Source organism: Myxocyprinus asiaticus, chromosome 18, assembly GCF_019703515.2.
Source record: "Myxocyprinus asiaticus isolate MX2 ecotype Aquarium Trade chromosome 18, UBuf_Myxa_2, whole genome shotgun sequence".
NCBI lineage: Eukaryota > Metazoa > Chordata > Actinopteri > Cypriniformes > Catostomidae > Myxocyprinus > Myxocyprinus asiaticus.
The window spans coordinates 3,302,501-3,330,000 of NC_059361.1; the positions used below are offsets into that span (position 1 = coordinate 3,302,501).

The 27,500-nt window shown below is 39.5% G+C and overlaps 1 protein-coding gene across 9 annotated transcripts in view; it reads left to right on the forward strand.

Annotated features, from left to right (window-relative positions):
* LOC127455875 (FERM domain-containing protein 4A-like) overlaps positions 1-27,500 on the forward strand; it is a 239,314-nt gene that overhangs the window by 144,482 nt on the left and 67,332 nt on the right. For 8 of the 9 annotated variants that reach the window (XM_051724022.1, XM_051724023.1, XM_051724021.1 and 5 more), the window contains exon 2: positions 17,181-17,246. In XM_051724022.1, the coding sequence (XP_051579982.1) occupies positions 17,181-17,246 (66 nt within the window). Of the gene's footprint in view, positions 1-3,710; positions 3,973-17,180; positions 17,247-27,500 lie in introns of those variants that run through there. The other variant, XM_051724024.1, reaches the window with a different exon arrangement.

Sequence of the window (27,500 nt, forward strand, 5' to 3'; positions counted from 1 at the left end):
ATGATCACGTAGGGAACACCAGATTATTGTTTTTCAACGTAACTTTAACATTAGTTTACCATAAAAAGTACATTTATTCTCTTGTTAAACATTAAATATATTTTTACCATTAATTATACAGTAAAATCGTACTTTTTAAGTCTAAAAAAACGTAATGTTTACATTATTTTTCCGTCAAATTACATGTATTGTCTCGTTAGATATATGATCGTTTTTTACCATATGTTAAGGTAACTACCCGTTGACCAATTTTTACTGTTGCTTTTTTTACATTCTTTTATCATTAAAATTACAAATAGTGTATAGGGTCTTTAAAATCAGTGAAGATACACAGAACTGCCATCAAATCCACAAACACAGTCAGGCTTGATTGACTTGAATTTGGAGTTCAGATGTTTTTTTTTTGTTTGTTTTTGTTTTTTTGGGGATTTTTCCCCTTTTTCTCCCAATTTGGAATGCCCAATTCCCAATGCGCTCTAAGTCCTCGTGGTCACATAGTGATTTTGCTTCGGTCCGGGTGGCGGAGGACGAATCCCAGTTGCCTCCGTGTCTGAGACAGTCAACCCGTGCATCTTATCACGTGGCTTGTTGAGCACATTGCCATGGAGACATAGCGCGTGTGGAGGCTTCACGCCATCCACCACGGCATCCGCGCTCAATTCACCATGCGCCCCACCGAGAACAAACCACATTATTATAGCGACCACGAGGAGGTTACCCCATGTGACTCTACCCTCCCTAGCAACCGGGCCAATTTGGTTGCTTAGGAGACCTGGCTGGAGTCACTCAGCACGCCCTGGGATTTGAACTAGCGAACTAGCGAACTCTAGGGGTGGTAGCCAGCGTATTTTACCACTGAGCTACCCAGTTGGATAAAAAATGAAATCTAAGTCTGCAGCCTAATTGCATTATGTTGGAGTGTTGTTCAGTTACTCTTCAAAGTCCCTCCCTTGAGGATGTGTATATACGTGAGACAGAAAGAGAGGTTGATGATGAGAGATGGAAAATCTTGACCCAAGTGCAATCTTTCTCTCCAACGTTCAAGTCCTGTTAAAGTAAGGCTCAAAACTGTAAAACTGACAGCTGTGGAAATTATTCTGTACAGCATTATCATGACAGAATGTATTGGGAATATTTTTGCATGTCCCAGTGTGAAGAAATAAAACGTTGCATCACAACACATTTAGAAATTAAAGGGCTTTTCAAACTATGCTTAATCCTGGGTTAACGTCTTTTTAAACCCTGGTTTAAGACCATTTTTAATCCTGGGTTATGAAGCCCTGCTGCAGGGCTTTTGGAGTGCTATCCCTGCGTTTCTCTAATCCTCTGCATTTTGCTTCTATTCTTTTTGTAGTATGTTTAAAAAGACTGTAGACTTGGGGGCCTGGGTATCTCAGCGAGTATTGACGCTGACTATCACCCCTGGAGTCACGAGTTCGAATCCAGGGCGTGCTGAGTGACTCCAGCCAGGTCTCCTAGGCAACCAAATTGGCCCGGTTGCTAGGGAGGGTAGAGTCACATGGGGTAGCCTCCTCATGGTCGTGATTAAGTGGTTCTCGCTCTCAATGGGGCACGTGGTGAGTTGTGTGTGGATCGTGGAGAGTAGCATGAGCCTCCACATGCTGTGAGTCTCCGCGGTGTCATGCACAATGAGCCATATGATAAGATGCGCGGATTGACGGTCTCAGAAGCGGAGGCAACTGAGACTTGTCCTCCACCACCTGGAATGAGGTGAGTAACCGTGCCACCACGAGGACCTACTAAGTAGTGGGAATTGGGCATTCCAAATTGGGAGAAAAATGGGACTTGTAGGCAGACTTGCTTCAAAAGAAAACCAGAGCAGATTTACGTGGCAACATTTCCAAAGATGGACAAGCAGTTGTTAAAAACAGGTTGCGTATAATGTTATTAACCTTTTTAATAAAGATGTCTAAATTAACGTGTTAACGCATGCGATTAATGAGAAAAGTTTAATGCGCTAATTTTCCTTAATCACGATTAATGCATTTACCGTTAATACAGAATGAACCAGCATAAACACTTGTTGGGAGGGCGGAACCTTTGCGATGTGTCCGCCGGGAGTCATTACACTGACGCACACTTCACAACACACACACAACAGTGATTCAGTGTCAGTGATAAAGCGGTGGGACTATTTAATGTACAAAACAAGCCCAGATGGGACTTCTGATAGAAATCAAGTATTTTTCAGCCTATGTAAGGCGCATTTTAAATACCACAGAAGCACGTCAAGTCTTAACTATCACCAAAACGCAGAATGAGATTGTCTGCAACGCTTTTCATGTGGAGTTCAAAGCGCCGCTTGATGTTGGCGTTAACACCCTGACAACGATTCTTGTAATGAAGCGGATAGTCACAGTCTCCTGGCTGATTAATATTGTGGAGGATGAGATTTTAAGAGATTTAATGCCCATTGCAATGAATATGCAACCTATGTGGGGAAATTTGTTCTTTCAATGAGCCAATCTCCCACTTAGATTTTGAGAAACGTTTAATGTTACTTGAATTGGTGCTATTTTAGTGCATTTCTATCTTTATACTGTGGAAGGAAAATGTTAAAAAGCATTATGATGTTACATATTGTTTTCATTTCTATGATGGAAATAAATGCATTTTTGACAAGAATAGAAGTACTGTATATATAGTCAAATTTCAACACTTTAAAAATATGCGATTAATCACGATTACAAATATTAATCGACAAATAGCACTACTTTTTAAACATGCAAATAAAAATGTTATCCTAGTGTTTACATATGTACAGTCTGAAATGTCAAAACCTGACCAGCCAAGATTAAAATAACCCAGGGTAAAGTTATAAACCTAGGAATATGTTAATGCAGGGTTAAAATGTAAATGTGACAAATGGTTTTTCGTTGTGTGATTCTTCTTGCCATGTCAGGGGAATGACAAAAAGTGATTCATTATGCAGAATTTATGCATGACCCTTAAAAGGAAAACACTTTCCAGTTTTTGTAAAAGTTTTCTTTGAGCCCTGTGAAATGTTGCCTTTGCGGTGAAACGACCGTTAAACGTCTATGTGAAGGAGTGCACACAAATCAGCTCCCTCTAACAGTCAGGTTCAGTTTAAAAGCATCTTTCAAACATTCACCCCCCCACCCCACTACCCCTTTTGCTCACCCTGGCCAAACCAAACGGGAAAGGAAGTCTGAATTAGAAACTAAGGGGCGGAAGAAGTCAGGGGGAGAGAGTGCAACCCATTCCCAAATGTTTCTCCAGATGTGGGTCTGTTAGTCATTGGTCAGCTTCTTTAGTCTCCTTTAAAATTAAAATAAAATACAAAATAAAAACTTTTTTTCCCCCACATATATGCAATGCATAATATCCCTTCCAAAAACCAAAAAAGTTATGTGACTGTACCATGCATTAGAAGGCAATACTGTGCTATTACTGTGGTACTACGCCCAAAAATCATAGTAATACCATGGTACTTTTTGGAAAGTGACAAGTTTTGGACAGATGTAGCAGATTGTGCAGCTATGCAACCCATGCACGATATAAATGCACATGCATATTGCTTATGTAGTGTAAATGGATGCTGATGGAAAGCTGAACAGAGTGTGTGTCGCGTTTTGCATGATCACAACCGCGCCGGTGTGGAAAGGCGGAGGAAGCGGAGAGGCAAGAGGAGGGGTTCGGGTTTGCTGTGTGTGTGATTCTGTTGTGTGGAGCTGCTTGCTGGAAGCGGGCCAGCGGTCCCTGTGAAACAGCGCGTTGAGAGTGGAGAGGGATGGGACGGGATGTGCTGGCACTGCCGCTGTCAGTCCGCCCGAGAGCCGCTGCTGCTTCACCGGGAATCACGACAACGGCATGGATGATGCTGACTGCGATGGTGATTTAGGCCGGCGAGTGCACGCTTAACGCTTCTGGATTACTATTATCATCGGAGAACAAATACATCCGAGGATTTAATGTGAGAGAATTCACAAGGTAAATCGCGCGCTTCAGTCAGTCTGTGAGGGACGATGGAAGAATGGATGCGTTAAAAATGCGATTTGCTCTCCATTTTCACATACGCAAACTGCTATTTCTCTATTTTTACTCTCATACGGGTTGAAACTTGCTAGAGAGTGCTGCTAGGTGAGCATACACGCAGAAAACCATCGTTAAAATCTGATTCGAGGAGGTGAAAAGGCTCCCACAGTGTAAACTAGCCTGCTGGCCTTTTTACATCTGAAACTATGGAGTTATATATGTGCCACAATTCTAAACACGCAAAATTATATTTTGAGCGCACAAAAATGTTCTGCACGCGCAATATGATATTTGGAGCACAAAAAGTTCTTTTGCACGCGCAAGATGATATTTCAACGCACAAAAATGTTCTGCGCATGCAAGATGAAATTTTGAGCACAAAAAAGTTCTTTTGCACACGCAAGATGATATTTTGAGCGCACAAAAAATTTTCCGCACACGCGGTATCATATTTTGAGCGCACAATTTTTTTTCTGTATGCACAAGATGATATTTTGAGCGCACAAAAATTTTTCTGCACGCGCAAGATAACATTTTGAGCGCACAAAAAGTTATTTTGCACAGTCAAGATGAAATTTTGAGCGCACAAAAAATGTCCTGCATGCGCAAGATCAAATTTTGAGCGCACAAAAAGTTATTTTGCACGGTCAAGATGAAATTTTGAGCGCAAAAAATTTATTTTGCATGCGCAAGATCAAATTTTGAGCGCACAAAAAGTTATTTTGCACAGTCAAGATGAAATTTTGAGCACACAAAAAGTTATTTTGCACAGTCAAGATGAAATTTTGAGCACACAAAAAATGTTCCGCATGCGCAAGATCAAATTTTGAGCGCACAAAAAGTTATTTTGCACGCTCAAGATGAAATTTTGAGCGCACAAAAAATGTTTTGCATGCGCAAGATCAAATTTTGAGTGCACAAAAAGTTATTTTGCACGCTCAAGATGAAACTTTGACTGCACAAAAAATGTTCTACTCGTGCAAGATAACATTTTGAGCGCAAAAAATTTATTTTGCACGCTCAAGATGAAATTTTGACCGCACCAAAAATTTTCTGCACGCGCAATATGATATTTTGAGCAAAAAAGTTATTTTGCATGCACAAGATGAAATTTTGAACGCACATTTGTTTTTCTGCATGCACAAGATGATATTTTGAGTGCACAAAGTTATTTTGCACGCGCTTGAACTCAGTTTTGTAAAGCAATGTATCTTTTTCAAAGATAAATTCATTTTGAGCAAACGAAAATCAATTTTTTCGCTTGAATACATTTTATTCGAATGTGAATTTTGCCTTTTCCTCCTACCCACTCTGCATGCAAAATAACTTTTTGCATGCTCAAAATATAATTTTTGTCACGCAGAATTGTGGCACAAATATAACCCCATAAGAAACACCGAGGTCCTCTCTGTGAGAAACATCACATCTTTGCCTCACAATGTCAGTCTATTTAGACAAACATCATCCTTGAGGTGATTTTAGACACGACGAATGTTGCGTTTAAGGGCAGGGACTGCGTTTGCATACTTAACTTGAACCATGGCTATCTCATTTGCTTTGCTTGGTCACCATTGCTGCCTATTCAGATTCTCTCATCCATTTTTTTAACCTATGGTGACAGCTGAATTACTGCCAGATGCACTGTTGAAAGTGACTTGGTTATAAAAGGATTGCATGCATGTGACCATCACGGTCATATCCTTAAAGATCCTTGAACGATGCTTCTGTTGTGTTAATGCTTCTTTATTTGTGTCCTATGACAGCCCCATAAAAAGCAAAGGACTGTGTCTCAAAACCGACCAAAGCTGCATTTTTGGCATCGTAGATTATTTGAGTTGCTGTCAATGTCTTATAACAGCCCCATAGAACGAACTGATTTTCACTGTTCAGTACAAGTTGAGCTCAATCGATAGCATTTGTGGCATAATGTTGATTACCAGAAAAATTAGTTTCGACTCGTCCCTCGTTTTCTTAAAAAAAAGCAAAAAGTAACATCTTTTGCGTTCACGGGTCAGTTTTGACCCGGGCATCATTTGTGGCTTTACTCATGATAATGTGTAGATTTCTTTTGTACATCTGTGAATTAGATTTGTACTTATAAACACTTCACTTACATTTAGTCTCTTTCCCATCCTCTCTCACTGGGACTGCATCTTGTTTACATGCACACACACATACAGTACAGTCACACACATGCTTAATCTATATCCAGATGTTTCGCATTTTTTTAAAATGCATTTCTAAAAATTAGACTGAAGAAAATACGAATTGTTGTGCATTGTGCGAATTGTTGTGTGGGCACCTTGTCATGATGGAGCAGCTGAATTGACCTCCTTGCTTAGGGGAGTTCTGTTTGCAGGATTGGAGCAGTTGTACCTCGTTTATTAAATGCTGTCAGGAGACGCTGCAGAATAAGTTGAATATCTGATATAATGAGGGATAAAATGGCTGTGATGTCCACACACTGCCAGTCTCTGCATACTTGGCCTGCACTCAAAACTGTTCCTACCAGCTGTGGGTACATCACTTCTGAATGACAAGGCCTATTTTCAAAGAATTGTGTGCCAAGGTCGGACCTTTCGGTGGGCTAGTCACATCAAGCGTCAAAATGCATCAACGTTTTGTGAATAAACCGTTTCCATCACCTTAACGCGCATTTTAATTAATGCGAAACTCTAGAAAATCCACCTCCACCTAGCGCATTAAATTTGAAGCAATTTTAGAAAGTTAATTCGCATATCAAGCGTTTCCATTCAGGATTTTTTATGCACAATTTCAAAATGCGCATAAAAATATTTGGATGGAAGCCCAGCTACAGACACACACACACACACACACACACATTCCTGTACAAAACAGACATGACAGATGTGACAAACATAACAAATAAATTAAATCAAAGGTACTACTGTCTAAAGGGAGTGTGGCGAGAGTAAAAGTTCATGCACACATTAGTCTAAATAGGGCTTGAAAGAGGAAATTGTTCATATTTTACTCTGCGGTCATCTGATGCACAACCAGCTTACAGCAGTTCATGAGAGTTAATAGAATAGATTTTGCTTAAAAACATAATAAAGAAGTATTAATGTTGTATAATTGAGTTGTAAAGTTGTTTTGATGAAGTTTAGCTAAAGAATAATATGTTGGTTTCATCACTTTTGACCACCAAGTTGTATTGAGCAGTCATGAGTAATAGGAAATTAATTAAAATGACTAGTAATTCTCACATTAGATGTTAATATAAATTGTATCTTACGCTATATTTAGATAAAATTCCACAAAAATGTTGATAAAATAGATGTCTTCACATGTATCACACTGGTTTTGCTGTAGTTAATGTATATTTTGAAATGTCAAATAATTTCTACATTTTATTAATTCTAAAAAAAATTGCTTATTAAGGAATAACTTTTATATTTGTCAGTTAACATACCAAAAATGTAAATCTTTTTACATGTATGAACAGTTAAGAACCTATTAATGAGTTACAATATAGTTTTAGATAAATACCATCAGGTTACGAATGATTTATAAGCTTGAATTCCACCGGGTCAAAACTGACCGGCAAATGCAAAAGGTGTCTGCAGATTCTGAACGCAAAAGGGGGATTAAAGAAAACGAGGGATGAGACTAAATAAATGTTTGTGGTAATCAACATGATGCCACAAATGCTGTCAAGTTACATTTTGGTCTGGATTTAACAACTGTAGTTTTATGGATTACTTTTATGCTGCATTTATGAGCTTCAAAGTTTTGTCCACCATTCACTTGCATTGTATGGACCTACAGAGCTGAAATATTCTTCTAAAAATCTTCGTTTGTGTTCTGCAGATGAAAGAAAGTCATACACATCTGGGATGGCATGAGGGTGAGGAAATTGAGAGAATTTTTATTTTTGGGTAAACTATCCCTTTAAAACCTATTGAGCTGTCTACATGGACAGTATTTTGATGTCCAAAAATGCTGGGATTTGAGACATGGATTGGACTGTTTCTACAGACCGTAAACAGAGCAAGCCATGCTGTGTCTATATAGACAGGTGTGGTCTTGTGATTGCAGGTCTTGGGTGACGGATGTCTTTTTTTGTGCTCACTCAGTGATGTCTGCACTGCAGGGCAACAGTGTCAGCAGGCTGGTGTACTCCAGCACATACGGTCAGGCATAAAAACCAGACCTATAGTCGCCTAAACCTTTATCTTTTGTCAGTGGGCACCAGGAGACTTAATTTCTTGCTTGTATTTGTGATGAACATTGATTTTTCTGCCTCGTGGATTCAGTCAGTGTGATACACTGTCATTTTGCTGTCATTGTGCATTAGGGGGGAATAATGGCTAAATGCCCCCTTAGAGTGCACATGGGCCACCGGGAGCCACTCCTTGGCTTTTATTCTTATCAGTTGTGTATGCTTCATATCTGTGTCGGATATGATTTTATTAGAATGTTCACTAATTCAGAGGCTTATATATCTCTGGTTATCTCAAGCTAAGAGATAGATTAGGATTTAGCGTGGTTAAACCGTAATGAAACCCTAAAAAGGGCATTGGGGTCAGTCTTAAATCTGTATTAGAGAGCGGGTTCATCACTGGCTCAGATTATGTCTGATTCATCTTCATTTTACAGAGTTATGCATCAGAGTGAGTGCACATGTTGTCTTTGAAACAAATTACAAAAATGATATAGAAAGTATTACATTGACTGCACTTCTGGAATGTGTGTGTTATGTGTTTTAATGACATCACAGGTTCACAGGGCAGTGTGAGTGTAGTGTGCCACTCTGGAGTTCATCTGAGGAAGATGTGACTCACCATTCAGTGATTACAGGCGAGGCATTTTGTAACCACACACAAACAAACTACTGCCAACACAAAGTTCCCTGCACCAGATTGTTAGATTCTGACAGAAGGGTTCAGAGTTTGTCCACTTCCCCCTACAGTTACACTCCAGTAAGGAGCGTTCTCATCGGTGTGACATCTTGGGCACTACTAAGGGTTTAAGCTTTAGCTAGATGCTCTCCAGCATGCTATTTGCTCTATTTAAAGCCTCAAGCTCTTTATATCTTATTTTGCGGCAGTTTGATTATAGTTTGATGTAGGCCTGGCTTAAACCTTAAAGGAATATTCCGTGTTCAATACATCTGTGGCATAATGTTGATTACCACCAAAAATTATTTAGACTCCTCCCTCCTTTTATTAAAAAAAATAAATAACAAATATCGAGGTTACAGTGAGACACTTACAATGGAAGTGAATGGGGACAATCCATAAACGTTAAAATACTCACTGTTTCAAAATTATAGCCACAAGACGTAAACAATATGTCTATTAACATTTAGTGTGATAAAATTGCTTGCTTACCTTTTCTGTGTAAAGTTATATCCAATTTTACAACTTTGTTGCAATGATGACTTAACGGCGTAAACCCTAAGGGTGTGTTCACACTTGTAGTTCGGTTCTCTTGGTCCTCTTGGTCCGGACCAAAAAAGAAAATGATACATTTAGTCCTGGTTCGCTTAGCGTTCACACTGGCACATTTAACACCGAACCTAAAGATACGAAACAAAAGGCATCAGGAAAAAGTCACAACCTGATTGGACAGCTTTTATGACGTATATTTTGCGACGGAACTTGCCGAACATCCAGAACAATGCTGCCTGCTGGGTGTAATGAGCTCGTTGGATTTATATATGTATATATGGTGCTATTTTTACCAGCTGAGAACAATGAAGAGCTAGTAAAATGTGTAAAGCAGTCAAAACAGCGGCAGGAATTCCTCCGTTGCACACACAAATGAAGATATGCTGCAAGGACGGCTGACGGCGGTTCTGACGCCTGTACCGAACTGTAATGGGCAACATAGCTCCTATGATGAGAAGAACCAGGTATGCTTGAGGTCAGTATTAGGCAAATTGCTTCCTGTTTTTGGTCCGTTTAGACGTCTTTGGTCCACGTTGCGTTCATATATCAATCGAACCGCACCAGAGTTCATTTGGAAGCGGACCGAGACCCACTATTCAGGTGGTCTCGGTCCGCTTGTTTGGTGCGCATCAAGGTTCGGATGGCAGCGTTCACACTTGTTCAAATGAACCGCACTAACAGAGCAATCGCACCAGAGTTCGTTTTAATCGAACCAAACCTGCCAAGTGTGAACACACCCTAAAACCCTAAAATGACTGTAAAAATGACAATTTAAACAACTTGAGAGCTCAAATAGTACGTTGAATTTAACTGAAGAATTAATGTAAGCGCTTTTATAAGCTTCACGTTTCTGCCTTGAAACCCTCCAAAAATTGGTCACATTCACTCCTATTGTAAGTGCCTCACCTTAATCTCGATTTTTGCTTTTTTTTTAAAGAAAAGGAGGGACGGGGGCCTGGATAGCTCAGTGGTAAAATACGCTGGCTACCACCCCTGGAGTTCACTAGTTCGAATACCAGGGCATGCTGAGTGACTCCAGCCAGGTCTCGTAAGCAACCAAATTGGCCCGGTTGCTAGGGAGGGTAGAGTCACATGGGGTAACCTCCTCATGGTCGCTATAATGTGGTTTGTTCTCGGTGGGGCACATGGTGAATTGAGCGTGGTTGCCACAGTGGATGGCATGAAGCCTCCACACGCGCTGTGTCTCCGTGGCAACGCGCTCAACAAGCCACGTGATAAGATGCGCGGGTTGACTGTCTCAGACGCGGAGGCAACTGGGATTCGTCCTCCGCCACCCAGACTGAGGCAAATCACTATGCGACCACGAGGACTTAGAGCGCATTGGGAATTGGGCATTCCAAATTGGGAGAAAAAAGGGGAAAAATCCCCCAAAAAAAGAAAAAAGAAAAAAAAAAGAAAAGGAGGGACAAGTCAAAATCATTTTTTTTGTGGAAATCAACATTATGCCACACATACTGTTAATCAAACTTGAACTGGAACTTTTTAAGCGAATACGCATTTTGAGGTTTTGTTTACACTAGGTTTGAGATGGAAAATGTAGTTTACATTGACATTTATGCATTTTGGCAGATGCTTTTATCCAAAGCGACTTACAGTGCACTTATTACAGGGACAATCCCCCCGGAGCAACCTGGAGTTAAGTGCCTTGCTCAAGGACACAATGGTGGTGGCTGTGGGGATCAAACCGGCAACCTTCTGCTTACCAGCTCTTTAGCCAGCGCATTTAGTTTGGCGCTCATATTGTCAAAAAGTCCAGTGCTGAAGGATGCATATGGGTTTAGTGATTCTATACAGTGGTTTGAATCAATGATGCTACCACTTTAATTCTCTTAAATTAATAACATTAAAGTTAGATGGCCTAATTGGGTCATGTGGTGCTCCAGGGAAAGAGATATTAAAAACCTCATCAGTAAAGACCAGACCCAGTTCAGGTGAGTCAGTTCATATTGATTTAGGTTTGCCTTTATTATATGGAAATGTGATCCCACTCTGTGGTTTAGGGACAAGAATACAGATGTTGCCTGAGGGGTGTTATTCTGCAGAGTAAAGACAGAATATCAGCTTTTAGGAGGTAGAGTTAGTCTGCAATGGGCAGGAAGAGAGAGGGTGAAACAGTGTTAGCATGGCCGAGAGAAATTCATCAAGCCAAACCCCCCCCCTTGTAAAGAACACATCTTCACAGGTCAATAACAAACTCACACCAGTTTGTTTGGAAACTCACAATCAAGCCTGTGTTCTGTCACATGGTTGTGTGTTTGCTGTAGTCCTCTTTAGCTCTGCTGAGGTGTGCATGGAGGAAATGTGAGCCATACAGCTTTTATCATCCTCATTGTTTGTGTTCCTCAGGGACGGTGCTACCTGATGACAGCCAGAACACTCCACATGTTCCCATTCTAAGCTTACGTCCTTACATACACCACCACCACACTGAAAAGCTTAAGAGATCAGGCTCTTTTTCCCTTTTTTGCTCTTCCCTTTTGAACCTGGCCTACGTATAGGGGCTGAGGGAGTGGGAGAGCGAGTGTTAGCATGAAAGCAAAGTGGGAGAGATGGAATAAAAGAGAGAGATATAGGACACGAGAGAGAATGATAGAGAGTGAGTCAGTGCAGATCTGCCTCTCTGACTCGTATATCCAAACAGGAAGCGGATGGAAAGTCTTTACGTGCTGATTGATGTGAACTACCGCTGCTGTTAGTATCACATTCACTGACCCTCAGATTCCTTTTAAAAGATCACTAGAGAAAAAATAAACAAAATTGAAAAGCTCTCAAGAGGGAGAGAGGACAATGGGAGTATCAGGTTACATTTTAGTTCTTTGTACTTGAGTTGTCAAACCAGCTGAACCCTACAGTCAGACTCTGTTCCTCACAGATGTGCTCGGTCCACCTGCTCTTAATGGGATGTTTACTATACGACCTGGCAGGGAAACAGCAATCTTAAGCAAACACGCACATAAATAGTGTGTGAGAGTGAAGAAAAAGCATGGAACATGGAAGACGGAGTTCAGAGTCAGAGGTGGATGTCCAGCTTGGCCCGGTGGGAGAGCTTCTGAAAACACACACTGGAGAAAACTGTTTATTTAGTGTGTTTGTTTTCTTTGCAGACTCAATTTAATATTAATAATGAGCGGTCCTCTCTGGCTTTGATGTACGAGACATTTCCCACCATGGCAGATGGCAATCAAAGCACTAATCAGATTGCGGTCTGGTGCAGTTTAGGTATCTACGCCAAGTGACATGGCAGGATCCCTCGTGCACCAATTAGTGACGGCTGAGTGTTTTATATTAACACAGACTCACTCAGCTGTAATACCTAATCTCTTGGCTGAGTTGAATTTCAAATGAAATTATTTCAAATTACACAAATTGCACTTTGAATTAAACGAAAAAGCAATTAAAATAACAAAGTGGTCAAAAAAAAAAATCCTATATAACCACCTTTCCATTTACCGTCAGGCAAGTATACGTCTATGACAACAGGCGGAAAATTACAAATACAAATTCAGATCTAAAAACAATTATAAAATGTAAACATGGGGGACCTGGGTAGCTCAGGAAGTAAAGACGCTGACTACCACCCCTGGAGTCACGAGTTCGAATCCAGGGCGTGCTGAGTGACTCCAGTCAGGCTTCCTAAGCAACCAAATTGGCCCGGTTGCTAGGGAGGGTAGAGTCACATGGGGTAACCTCCTCGTGGTCGCTATAATGTGGTTCTCGCTCTCGGTGGGGCATGTGGTGAGTTGTGCGTGGATGCCGCGGAGAATAGTGTGAAGCCTCCACACGAGCTACGTCTCTGCGGTAACGCGCTCAACAAGCCACGTGATAAGACAATACTATTCTTGCAAAAACATTTCAGAAGACTGAAACAAAGAAAGAGTGAGAACCCTTTACATACGCCTTCGAACAAACAGTGCGTCAGACATGCACATAGATGGCTTTTCTCTCATCTGTTCTTAATAATATAATAAAGTGTGTTTCTTCAAGCACGTGTCTGTGTGTCTAACAGCATTTCTTGAGTCATTCCGAGACATCTTACAGTTACCCACCATGCACATTATATTCAATACCTGCAATTAAACGTCTTCTGTCAGTGCGTGTACTTTGCTGCCTGTGTAATTTGATACGTTGGTAAAGAACATCTTGCTTTCAATGCGTTATTTAGGTTCATTTATCATGGGTCGCAAACTCTTCGTTAGGCAACTATTCTTCATTGAAGGCTATTCTATTCATTAGGCTTTCATTATTATTGATATTGGAAGTTCCATTCATAATGTTTTTACCCGGTATAAAATTTCACACCGGTGTTGTCCTTTGTACCGAATAAAACCGGTAACGAGTTAAACCGAACACGCCGTGAAAAGACCTCTGTGCTAATAACTTCTCCTCCACCATCCTACTCAATCACTGGAGAGTGACATCTGAACATTTACGAGCCAGTGGCTAATCACGGACATTGTTAGTCCCATAGCGTGAGATTTGGTTGCACATGAGAGTGATTTACTTGCATTATAGAGGGTTGCGACATAAAGATCAATCGTGGGGTTTAAGAATCGATATCAAGATCATTCAAACGAAGATTGCGATGCATCTGAAAATCAATAATTTTACCCAGCCCTAGTAGTTAGGAATCTGTGATTTTTATCACAGACCTATGTGTGTATCCATTAATGGTCTGAAATTGTGTGCCTTTGGTAGTCTGGAGTTGTAGAGTTATTGTTAGATGGACTTTAGTTGTATAGGTTTGTAGTTTGGGGTTATTCAGTCATGTGGAGTTTTGGAATATAAAAAAAGTCAGCCTCATCTCATCCTTTTACGCACGTAGGGGATCTTGAGACACACTTTACCAAATGGAACTCCTTTCAACTTGACAGAGTGTTTTAAAATACACTGAGAGCAAGAGGGAATGGCCAAAGACTTTCACCTAAGGGGTTTGTTCACATTGAGCGCATTTTTGCATCCGTCCATGCTGTTCTTTAATTGTTTTGCTATGTAAACATGCACTATATAGACGTCTTTGATTTTTGTCACTTTTTTCAGCTTCTTGTGTATGAGTGCTTAGTTTGTTTAGGGGCCGTTTACATGACAACGTTTTCAACTAAAAACGGAAAACTTTTTATGCGTTTTGGCTGTTCGTTTACACGACAACGGCGTTTTGGGGCCTGAAAGCGCAAACTTTCGAAAACGGGTTTCAAAGTGCAAGTTTTTGAAAACGATGCCGTTATCGTCTCCATGTAAACATACAAAAACGCGAATTTGTGAAAACGATGACATCATGCGCATGCGTATTATGTGTTCAGTCTATAGGCATGCGCGCGAGTACTTCAAAACAACGCGCGAGACATTCAAAAGTACAATGGTGGAATACAGGACTGTGTTTGTGCTGCTCAAGACTTGTAGTAATAAAGAATCCTCATCATCCGTCCAGACAAAATTGCTTGATGCTTTTGCAATCTTCATTGTTTGTATTCACCGCTCTGTGGAAGAATGCTTATGTGCGCAGGCACGGAGTGTTTCTTTACAAAGTGACATCGCCAACTACTGGCCTGGCATGCATGATACATCGTGTTTAGTTGTTTTCGTGGATCTGTGTGAATGCGAAACTTTTCAAAATCACAAAGGAAAAACTTTTTTAGTACATTGTTTTCGTGTAAATGTACCCTTAGATGCTATGTCAAGAAACTTAGGCCTTGTCCACACTAATTCGTTTTCGTTTGAAAACGCATCTTTTTCTCTATGTTTTGGCCTTCCGTCCACACTGAGATGGCGTTTTTGTCCGCGAAAACTGAGCTTTTTGAAAACGCACTCCAAAGTGGATAAATTTGAAAATGCCGTTTTTGCGTTGTAGTGTGGACTGTGAAAACGGATGCTTTCGAAAACGATGACGCATTTTTAGTCATGTGACGCAGTCATGTGACCCATTCAGCCCAAAACAAGATGGTGGACGATGTTGTATCGCAGTTGTTATGGCTACTGTCCAGTTTGATTGCGTTGTTAAAGATTAATGTCAGTTTGTATATACTTCAAAGGAGACGGGATGTTTACTCGCAGTTGTTGTTCAGCGGTGGAACGCGAGGACAGTTGCGTTTCAGACCGTACATTGCTGCGACGTTTCAAAGAGGTGGAAAGTAAATAAACGTCTGATGGAAATGACGCATGTCGAAGCGTCTTACGTTTTACTCGCGCAGTACAGGGACGTAAGCGTTTTCAGACATTTCAGTGTGGATGAGCAACTTTTGGAAAACACTTGAAAACGCTAGTGTGGACGGAGAGTGTTTTGAAACGAAAACGCCGTTTTCAAATGTATCTGGATTAATGTAGACGTGGCCTTAAACCTTTAAAAATGCATCTCAAGACACCTGTGTTCTGTAATATTCATAGTGCTGTGTCTAGCTTTTTTTAGCGCAAGAACACAATATCGACGATATCTGACAAATATCCCTATGCCGATGTCAGTGCATCATTGACAAATGATGATCGACAACATCGGGAAAGGACAAAACCATAGAGCTGGGAATTCGCCAAATAATATTAATGTTATAAATATTAAATAGCAGCACAGGGTATGAAATTAGCACCAGCCAAACGCTGGTAGCTTATATCATGCGCATGGCAGTCTAACAAAGACACAAAGACACGCACTTGAAGAAACAATTTATTACAGGTATATTTTAAAGAACAGATGAATTGTTCAGAGGCATGCAGTAGGAGCGTGTCTCGTGGAAAACGTGCATGTAAAGAGTTCTCGCTCTTTTTTTCTGTTTCAGTCATCTGAAAACTTTTTGCAAGAGTAGTGTCGTTTATGAGAATGCTGCAAATTATCTCCGATCATCTCAGGAGGTGTTCGAAGTTTAGTTCGCTTTATTTCCACGGAGCAGTTTGAGCTTGACATGCATTGTGAACACAGCTCTGCAGGTTCACAATATATATAGCATATACATGTGTGATTAAATAATAAAATGATACAAAAACATGTTCACCTTGAACCTAAAATTGATTTATATTTCAATTATTATCGTCATTATTATTATGTTTTAATGTATAATTGTCTTTAGATCATAATTTGCATTAGTAATTTTCCTCCTGTTGTCGTAGACGGATACTTGCGTGACAGCAAATGGAAGGGTGTTGATGATGTAATCGGATATTGCGAGATTTTTTTTATAAACATATTTCTTGCATATCGCTGAGCCCTAGAACACAGTCGGTCTGAATGCCCCCTAGATCATCGTCAATGCACTGTTTTAATATTCGAATGTGTATTTTTAGCTTAAATTTGACGAATATTTAAATTTCTATTTGACAGCCTTAATGGCCATCGGCAGATGGCAATAATCTTAGAATTAGTGTGGCCGATATATGTCGTTCTATCACAAGCCCAGAGTAAAGTGACGGTCGCTGGACTTTTAAAGCCATATCTGTGTAAAAAGTGTTTTTTTTTTATTTTTATTCTGTATATTTACAATTACTCTGAGCAAAAAGGGGTTAAATCAAACTTGGACTAAGAAGTCTTACACAACATCAGCACTGAACTGTGAGTTAATTCACTTTAAAAGTGTGTGTGTGAACGAGATTGAATTCTGCTGCTTGAGTTGGAATCGTGCTGCATGTGTGCAAGGAGACTTTCTATTCCTGTCACCATGACCTAGTATTTACAGTTGATTTCACCCTGCTGTGAATGTGCTTTCGTTAATCTCTCTCTCTCTCTCGTTCTCTCCTCCTCCCTAATAGATGACGGAAGGGCGGAGATGTCAGGTCCATCTCCTGGATGACAGGAAATTGGAGCTCCTGGTACAGGTAAGACAACACACTCATGCACACACACTTTCTTACAACAGTGTATAGAATACATGCAATGCCAAAGCATGACTCAGATATGATATTGGAGGTGTGTGTGTTTTAATTAGATCATTGATTAGATCATTGAGTGACTGTACCTGCAGTAGTGCAGAATTATTTTCTGAATATTGACGTTTGGAGGTGTAAAGTTTTGGTGTGCGTGCTTTTGTGATAAGTGGCTCAGATTTCCTCTCGTTTGCCTGAGAAGGAAATCCTCACTTTACCTCTGAGACTTAATTAATGTCTTCTGGAAACAAGGGCCCCTTTATCTGTCTGTGTTCACATATGAATTTGAATGTTTGCCCTGTGTGAATGTGTGTATTGTGACAGTTCCTATGTCCTTCTCCAATTTCACGGACAAACAAACCCTGAGATTACATTGCACTGACCTGAACTCTTTCATATGTGTGTGCATATGTCTCTGAAGTGTCTTTTAAAGATCAGTAACCACTAATTGTCAATCTGGCCAGTTAACTTTCCCATAAAAACCCCAATCAGCATCCCCCTTTAAATCAACCCATCCTATCAACATTTTCCCATATGCATACAGCAGTGCCCTCTTGCCCAAAGCACCCCATAAATCCTCCTATCAGAACACAAACATCATCTCTTAGGTCGAGTTGAGTTTCCATCAGCCCTCAGACCTCAATATAAACAGAACCGTCACCTCGGCACAGATCTGTTTTAATGAGTTCAGCTGCACACAGATCCCTAATCTTGAGGAAAACTCTGCCTAGGGTGTGCTGTCTCAGCCACTGATCACATGACTGATGATTTTATTCTGTTCTGTTCTATTTGCTTTTCTATTGTTTTGTTCTAATCTGATTTATTCTGTTATGTTCTGTTCTTTATTGTATTCTGTTCTTTTCTGATTTCTTCTTTTTTATTCCATTCTATTCTCTGTTCTGTTCTTTTTTATGTTTTGTTTCATTTGCTTTTCTATTGTTTTGTTCTGTTCTGTTTGATTCTGTTTTGTTCTATTCTGTTCCGTTCTTTTTTGTTTCTGTAAATTTCTTTTTTTGGATCTATTCTATTCTGTACTGTTCTGATTTCTTCTTTTTTATTCTATTCTATTCTCTGTTGTCTTTTTTCTGTTCTGTTCTATTTGCTTTTCTATTGTTTTGTTCTATTCTGTTCCGTTCTGTTTTTTTTTACTGTAAATAAATTTTTTGGTTCTATTCTATTCTGGACTGTTCTATTCGCTTTTCTATTGTTTTGTTCTATTCTTTTCTGATTTATTCTTTTATATTCTATTCTATTCTCTGGTCTGTTGTCTTTTTTATGTTCTGTTCTTTTTGCTTTTCTCTTGTTTTGTTCTGTTCTGTTCCGTTCCGTTCTGTTCTGTTTTTTATTTTTCTGTAAATTAATTTTTTGATAAATTAGTTTTATTTGCTTTTCTATTGTTTTGTTCTATTCTGTTTGATTCTGTTTTGTTCTATTCTGTTCCGTTCTGTTTTTTTTTTCTGTAAATTTCTTTTTTTGGTTCTATTCTATTCTGTACTGTTCTGATTTCTTCTTTTTTATTCTATTCTATTCTCTGTTCTGTTTTCTTTTTCTGTTCTGTTCTTTTTGCTTTTCTCTTGTTTTGTTCTATTCTGTTCCGTTCTGTTTTTTTTGTTTTGTTTTTTTCGTAAATTTATTTTTTGGTTCTATTCTGTACTGTTCTATTTGCTTTTCTATTGTTTTGTTCTATTCTGTTCCATTCTGTTTTTTTTTTTTTTTCCTGTAAATTTATTTTTTGGTTCTATTCTATTCTGTACTGTTATATTTGCTTTTCTATTGTTTTGTTCTATTCTGAGTTATTCTGTTCTGTTCTATTCTATTCTTTATTCTATTCTGTTCTTTTCTGATTTCTTCTTTTTTCTAATCTATTCTCTGTTCTGTTGTTTTTTTCTGTTCTGTTATTTTTGCTTTTCTCTTGTTTTGTTCTATTCTGTTTGATTCTGTTGTGTTCCATTCTGTTTATATTATTGATTTATTTTGTTCAGTTCTTTTTTCTGTTCTTTGCTGTTTAGTGCAACTCTATTCTGAGCTGTTCTATTCTTTTTTAATTCTGTTTAATTATTTTCAGTTTTCTTCTTATTCTATTCTATTGTCTGTTCTGTACTATTTTTCTGTTCTTTTCTGTTTAGGTCTACTCCAATCTGTGCTGTTCTTTTCTTTTTTTGATTCTGTTCTGTTCTATTCTTTTCTGTTCTGTTCTTATTCTTATTTATTTTGTTCCATTCTTTTTTGTTCTTTGCTGTTTAGTGCAATTCTGTTCAGTTCTTTTCCATTCTCTTCAATTCTTTAAAATTCTATTCTATTCTCTGTTCTGTTTTATTTGGTTCTGTTCTATTTTTCTGTTCTTTACTGTTTAGTACAATTCTGTTCTGTGCTGTTCAACTCTTTTTGTTCTATTCAGTTCTTTTCCATTCTCTTCTTTTTTATTCTGTTATATTCACTGTTCTGTTCTATTTTGTTTTGTTCTATATTTCTGTTATTTTCTGTTTAGTTCTATTCCAGTCTCTGCTGTTAAATAATTTTTGATTCTGTTCTGTTCTGTTCTTTTTATTCTATACTGTTCTCTGTTCCATTCTATTCTATTCTATGTTTGTTTTATTCTATTCTATTATATCTGTCTATATCTCTCTTCCCCTCTTTCTCTCTCTCTCTCTCTTTCTCTCTCTCTCGCTCTCATGCCTGTCAGGTGTGGTTAGCTGACCTGATTCCGCTAGACTCCAATCCTGTTTAAACTCCATCATAGTTGGAGAAATGTAATTTCTCTGCCGCCTTCATCCCTCGTTTTTCTTACTGTCTCTCCGGTAAATGCTGGATGAGTTGATTGTGGTCGCAATTTCGCTCTGATAGACTAAGAAATCTAGAAAGGAGAGGAGTTGAAAGAGTCGTTCAATCAGGTAAGAAGATAAGGAAGAGGAAAAAAATGGATCCCCCCAGGAAGAGAGAGAAAGGAAGAAAGAGATGAGGACATATTAGAGAAGGAAAAAATGAGGCAATGTGCCCCGTGTTTTCTTTTGTAGGAGAAACGCTCACTACGTGATATTTACAAGTTTGTTCTACTTCAGTCAGTAATACTTCAGATATCTGTTCTTTTAGCATTGGCTAACCTGTACTGTCTGCTTTTATTTTTCTCCTTTCGCTCTCTTCCTCTCCTTCTATGTGGGCGAATGCTCTGCAGAAGGTTGTGCAGGCTAATCGGGCCATTGAGAATTCTGGTGTTATTCCAAAAAGGTTTTTCTTCTCCATTTTATGTATGGGGGATTGTACCCAACGGGCCCTATTGCTAAAGGCAGTTCTGATAGCCTGGAAGTCTGGAATTCTAAAGGGGCGTTCACTCCACATTTTGTGTTCCATTTACTCTCATTCTTATGCATACAAACACAGGAAAATGGGTAAGCAAGCGTAAATGTGTCCAATTTGTTCTAAATTTTCTTGGTGAATTCTGACTTGCGTTTTTTTAAATATATATATATATATATATATATATATATATATATATATATATATATATATATATATATATATATAAAATTGAATTGAAAGGATCTAAACATCACACATCTTTTGGCTGAAAATTAAACATGGAGGAAACTCTCATTTCTGACGGTTTCGCATCATCCTGTTCATTGTATATTATACAATAAGTGCATTTTGAATTTTTGATTTTAAAGTCTGCTCTCACCAACAATAAAGTTGTTGTTGGATCTGAAGTAACTTTTCACACTTAAGTTCTAGTGTGACTGCCCTTGAAAATGTGAAACCTTCAGTTAGAGTGAACACACCCACATGCAGTGTGGAAATCCCTGTCTGGTTCAGTTTTACTGATAGATCTCTGTTTGACTTTGCTGGATCTCTCTGGAGTCTCATTTGACTGGCTCCTCTTCCTCGCCTCATTAGAGACAATATGCTATATCAAAAAATAGAATCTGAATAGAAATATCTTGGTGCAATTATACTGAATTGTGATGCTTTCTTTCTTGGGTTGTTTTTGAGTTGTCTTTTGTAGATAGCATAGACTTATTTCCATAGAACGCTTTTAAAAACATCTAGCTAGTGTTGGTTTTCGGACATAAAGTCTTGTCCTTCCTTCTTGATTTTTTGTTTGTTTGTTTTTTGTAGACTGTTTTGGACATGACAGGGTTTATAATAAGGTGGACAGTCTTACAATAAGAGCTGTCAACATTCTTGTTCTGATTTCTTTTCCTCCCATATTATATATGCCTGTGTTTTCCAAGATGTGATAGTCCTTTTTCAGCTGTCTAACAGCTTGTTAGCATCTCCAACCTGTATCTACACAGCAGCCTGTAATTTTGTGAGTGATGTGTTCTTAGCGTGTGTGTTTGTCATTGTCCATGGTAAGTCAAATCAGGTGCTTTTGGCTCTCTCGTGTTCTAGCTCAATCATTCCTTTCAGCTGTAATTTACACTGTCTGTGAGGAGCTCCTATCAATAGTTTTAACCCTTTAAGCTCCGAGGGTGTTTTTAAAGATTTCCTGTTTCAGTGGCATACCCAAAAATAAAGGCATATACAGTACAAGGAGGGTCAAGTATTTGGTATCGTTGTGAATAATTTAAGGAAAATGAGATTCATCCTGTGCCATTTGTGTCATCGTTGAGTCCGTGTCATGTATTGGCACCATCTCCTGGTGGCCATATGTAACAGTCACCAATCACATGTCTCTCTGCCCCAATATTGATGATTTTTGCACTAATCTCAACCCAATCCGACTGGTTTAGAGTTCAGTGACGCTACATCATTTCCGATGACATCATCTGATCCAGGAAAGCTAACGTGTTTTCAGCCAGATTGCAAGATGCCATATAGCCAGATGCTGTGTGCACATTGTGCTTTGTGTCGATTATCTAATAATCTGTGCATCCGGCATGTTTCAATAATTACAAAATTGCATGATCTGTACATTGCATATGTGCTTTACTGGAAAAAAAAACAACCTTTTTTTCTCATTCACATATTTCCAAATATTTTGGCTATTAAATTAACATAGCCTACAAAACATGGAGGAGGAGATGACAGCATTTCTCCAGATTTCTGAGGAGCTTAAAGGGATAGTTCACCCAAAAATGAAAATTCTCTCATCATTTCATCTGTGCGCGTTTATGGCGCGAGCATCCGCCACTGACTGGGCAACATCTGCACAACGGACGGCACAAAACAAATTATGTTCAGCGATAATTCAGATGAAGATCACAATGTGTGTATTTGGACTAGGCCTATATCAGATGTTATTAATACAACAACAGGAACAGCAACTCTTTGCGGGTTTACTCGCACATCTTCTGGAATTACAGTTTGATACAAAAACAAGTTTATTGATTTGATTTGTTCATCTGTATCTACTGGTTTAATAATTCACAGCTGCACTGTAAAGCGAACAAAAGTGTGCAGGAATTTCCCACGCTGTGAACGTGGAGCTTTTGGGAATGATTCAAATTGTGTGCAATACCCGTAATCCCGCACTGAATTTCAGGCCCTGATTGGTTTATGTTCTGTTTATTTTTTGAAGTCATAAGCGAAAATGCAGCATAAACGCAACACCTGTTCACATGAAACATAATTGTCAAAGACATATACTTAGCTATTACTAGCTATATTTTTGTCTGTGAGTAAAACAAATAGGCTGGTTGTATTCTACTCTTTGAGAGCTTTTCAACAACATATGACACATAGCTATTTGATGACTTTCATGTTTTTACTGATTACCATTATATGTACAGTGCAAAATTTTTCATAAATTATCAAAATGGAGCACTTCTGATCTGTCTGCAAATTTCAAAGCACTTGTTCAGTTCTGGTCATAATGCCTGCATGCATTGTAAGGTAGTGACTCCAGCGAGGTCTCCTAAGCAACCAAATTGGCCCGGTTGCTAGGGAGGTAGAGTCACATGGGGTAACCTCCTCGTGGTCACGATTAGTGGTTCTCGCTCTCAATGGGGCATGTGGATTAATTAAAAATGGACTATTTCATAGGGGGCCTGGGTAGCTCAGTGTTAAAATACGCTGGCTACCACCCCTGGAGTTCGCTAGCTCACTAGTTTGAATCCCAGGGCGTGCTGAGTCCAGCCAGGTCTCCTAAGCAACCAAATTGGCCTGGTTGCTAGGGAGGGTAGAGTCACATGGGGTAACCTCCTCGTCCACCACCACGAGGACATATTAAGTAGTAGGGATTGGGCATTCCAAATTGGGGAGAAAAATGCATTTTTGGTCATTCTTGAAGAAAATACATTTTTGAGTTATACAGTTGCTAGATGACAGTTCTTGGTTAAGTCAAAGAGAATCGCCCATCCTTTGCCAAAGTTTTTATGTGTTAGAGTTGTTCAGTATCACGTTTGCATTCTCTGCATTTCAACGAGATGAATGTGCAGTGGTTTAACACGGTGATAAATCCTCAACAAAAAAACTAGCGTTGCATTGTGTTGAAGTCATTCTCTGTGATAAAAGCCTGACTCGCAACCCTCATCTCTGTGATCTGGAACTGACGAGTGTTATTGTCATCACTCTTGCCCCGATCTCCATCCAGCTCAGACACCCACACTTTAATGATATTAAATCACAACAGTCTGGATATTCCTCCTCACGGCCACACACGCTATCACACGCTCCTTTCTTGCAGGAACATATGTCTGTGATTTGAATCAGCCCGAGTGAGTGTAATGGTAGAGAGGAGATGATAGCCTTCCCAAAGTAAATCTGTTAAAACCATCCAGCGCTCATATTGATGGCCCTCAACACACACTAACAGGATATTAATACGGCTTTATCCTGCTTATCTGCACATTTCAGAGACTCTAAACACATTATGATATCAGTAACTGTCATAATCAAGTCTGGAGGCCAAACAGAGCAAGCGAGAGAGCCCGAGAGAGAGAACACGCAGCCATTCTTAAAGAAAACTGACACGATTTGAGTATTAGGACTATTCATTTAGTCAAACACACAAACACACACTAATATACTTCCACAAATGGGTCCAGATTAAAGATTGTGGTCATATTAAAGCGAGCTGTTTTACACCACATTGCTTTGAATGACTACATGTGCCAATTGATTGCAGGTCTCACCTGAAGAGGCCAACTGTCTCGGAAAACACAGATAGATTTACATGTGCTAATAGCACATAAATAACAAAATAAAGCCTTACAAGAAGACTTGGTCAAACACAAGATTGCTAAAACCATAAAACAAGATGTTATGAAAGCTGAAAGTGGCTAAAACACGGTCTGTGTCGTGAGACCTGAAGGGAGTCTCGTGAATGAGAGAAGACAGTAATTTCAGTCTCAGCAGATGTTGGGGTTCTCAACAGTGTATAATGATGTTTTACTGATACAAAAGCTCTGTTCTGAAACTTATTGAGTTGCTTAACTGTCTGCTATCTGCATAGGCAGCTATTTTATAACACAGTATCCTAACCAAAATTAAACCCCAAATGTCGTTTCAAAGACCCTACATAGGCAGCATTTACGTGTTCTTCAGAGAAATTGATTTAAATAGACTTCATCACATTTTACTAAGTGAACTACTTGATACTAAAGTCATAGCATGGTAAATAGTGGGTGAAATAGTCTTTTTTTTTCCTCCCAATTTGGAATGCCCAATTCCCAATGAGCTTTTAAGTCCTTGTGGTCACATAGTGATTCGCCTCAGTCTGGGTGGCAGAGGATGAATCCCAGTTGCCTGCGTGTCTGAGACCATCAACTCACGCATCTTATCACGTGGCTTGTAGAGCGTGGCAACCACGCTCAACTCACCACGCGCCCCACCGAGAACAAACCACATTATAGCGACCACGAGGAGGTTACCCCATGTGACTCTACCCTCCCTAGCAACCGGGCCAATTTGGTTGCTTAGGAGTCCTGGCTGGAGTCACTCAGCACGCCCTGGGATTCGAACTAGTGTGCTAACGAACTCCAGGGGTGGTAGCCAGCGTATTTGACCACTGAGCTACCCAGGCCTGAACTGAAAATAGTCAATTTTTAATGAATAAAAATTTTTGGGGCCATCTGCAGCCCTCCGACTGCTCCGATGCGGCCCGCGAGAGACTTTAGAAATAGAACAGAATTAGGCCCACTATGGAGAAATTATATGAAATTCATATTCTGGGCACTGGATGTCGCTATCATGTGCAGCCGCTATTCACAGCGCATCGTCTCCGCTAGTGCGTTCTGTGTCATCACCAGCTTCATCCACTGGCAGAGTTCAACAGGAGTTTGGAATTCTCCTTATTTCCAAGGATGAAGCGCCCCGCAGAAGAAAAAAAAATGCATTTATTAAAGGATTGACATCAGGTTAGATACTTTACTTATGTACTTGTTCTTGTTCAAATGTTCCAATACTTCACATCATACAATTGAGTAGAGCTGCTGTTGAGCGTGCACAGAGACGTGCGAACCGAGCATAATCTTCCAGAACGTCATCTGTAGCGCTGGGAAGTGTACTGTAATTAATTGGTTCGTTCTCATATTCCGTCGAATCAAGAAAAATGATTCACGGGCTTCCCAGTGCCATTTGAGTGAGGACACACTGTAGGAGAAAGTGCTTAAAACACTTGCATATTTTGATTAAATTAAAATCGTATTTGTAACGCAAGTAACAACAGAACAGAAGTAATAATTGTATAGCTATAAAGAGTAATTCCTTGAAAAATAAAGAGAAATTCCTTGCATCACTTCATAAAGTGATAAAATGTAATCTGATTCTGATTATTGTGAGGAGTCAAACAAAACACTCAGTAGCAGATCTATATGTTCTTTTCAGTGCCACTGAATTAGACGTAAAAAATATAAAAATGTGAATAAATGAGTATAATATTTTGTATAAGACGCATCACTGTTCCATTATGAGAGTTCTTTGTGAGTGAAATAGCCTATCCTTTATTTACATGTAGGGCCTACACCATAGAGCACGAACTATGATTAAAACGTGCATAATATTAAGCGTACAATATAAAGATTATGCGTAGTGGCAATCTAGTAGCTTCTAACCATTTTTGTAATTATTACAGCGATGCGGCCCGCGGCACCTTATTTTTTTCTGCATTTGGCCCCCAACCGAAAAAGTTTGGACACCCCTGCTTTAAACATTCACAGTGCTGTGGAAAAGTAAGTGAACACTTGGATTTAATAACTGGTCGATCCTCCTTTGGCAGCAATAACCTCAACCAAGTGTTTCCTGTAGCTGCAGATTAGACCTGCACAATGTTCAGAAGGAATTTTGGACCGTTCTTCCTTACAGAACTGCTTCAGCTCAGCCATATTCGTAGGATGTCTGGTGTGAACGGCTCTCTTGAGGTCATTCCACAGCATCTCTATTGGGTTAAGGTCTGGGCTCTGACTGGGACACTCCTTTTTTTGAAGCCAATCTGTAGTGGATTTACTTCAATGTTTAGGGTCATTGTCCTGCTGCATCTCCCAACTTCTACTGAGCTTCAGCTGGCACACAGCCACCCTGACATTATCCTGTAGGATATCTTGATAAACTTGGGAATTAAATTTTCCCTCTGATGGCAAGCAGTCTAGGCCCCAAATCATGATGCTCCCTCCACTGTACTTCACCGTTGGGATGATGTTTTCATGTTGGTATGCGGTGCCCTTTTTACGGCATACGTAGTGCTGCGTGTTCTTCCCAAACAATTCAACCTTAGTTTCATCAGTCCACAAAACATTTTCCCAGTAGTGTTGTGGAGTGTCAAGGTGGTCTTTGGCAAACTTCAGGCATGCAGCAATGTTTTTGTTGGAAAGCAGCGGCTTCCTTCGTGTTTTCCTGTCATGAACACCATACCTGTTTAATGTTTTCCGTATAGTAGACTCATGAAAAGAGATGTAAACCAGTTCCAATGATTCCTTCAAGTCTTTATCTGTCACTCTAGAGTACTTTTTGACCTCATTGAGCATTCTGCGGTGTGCCCTTTGAGTCATCTTGGCTGGACGGCCACTTCTAGAGAGAGTACCCATAGTACTAAATCATCTTCATTTATAGACAATTTGTCTAACTGTGAACAGATGAATATCTAAGCTCGTCGAGATAACAAAGCAACTATTCTTGATCGTAGGTCTTCTGAGATCTCATTTTTGCGAGGCACGGTCCACATCAGCTGATTCTTGTGAATAGCAAACTCAAAATGTTTGAGTGCTTTTTATAAGTCAAAGTAGCTCTAACCCACACCTCCAATCTCATTTAATTCATTGGATGCCAGGT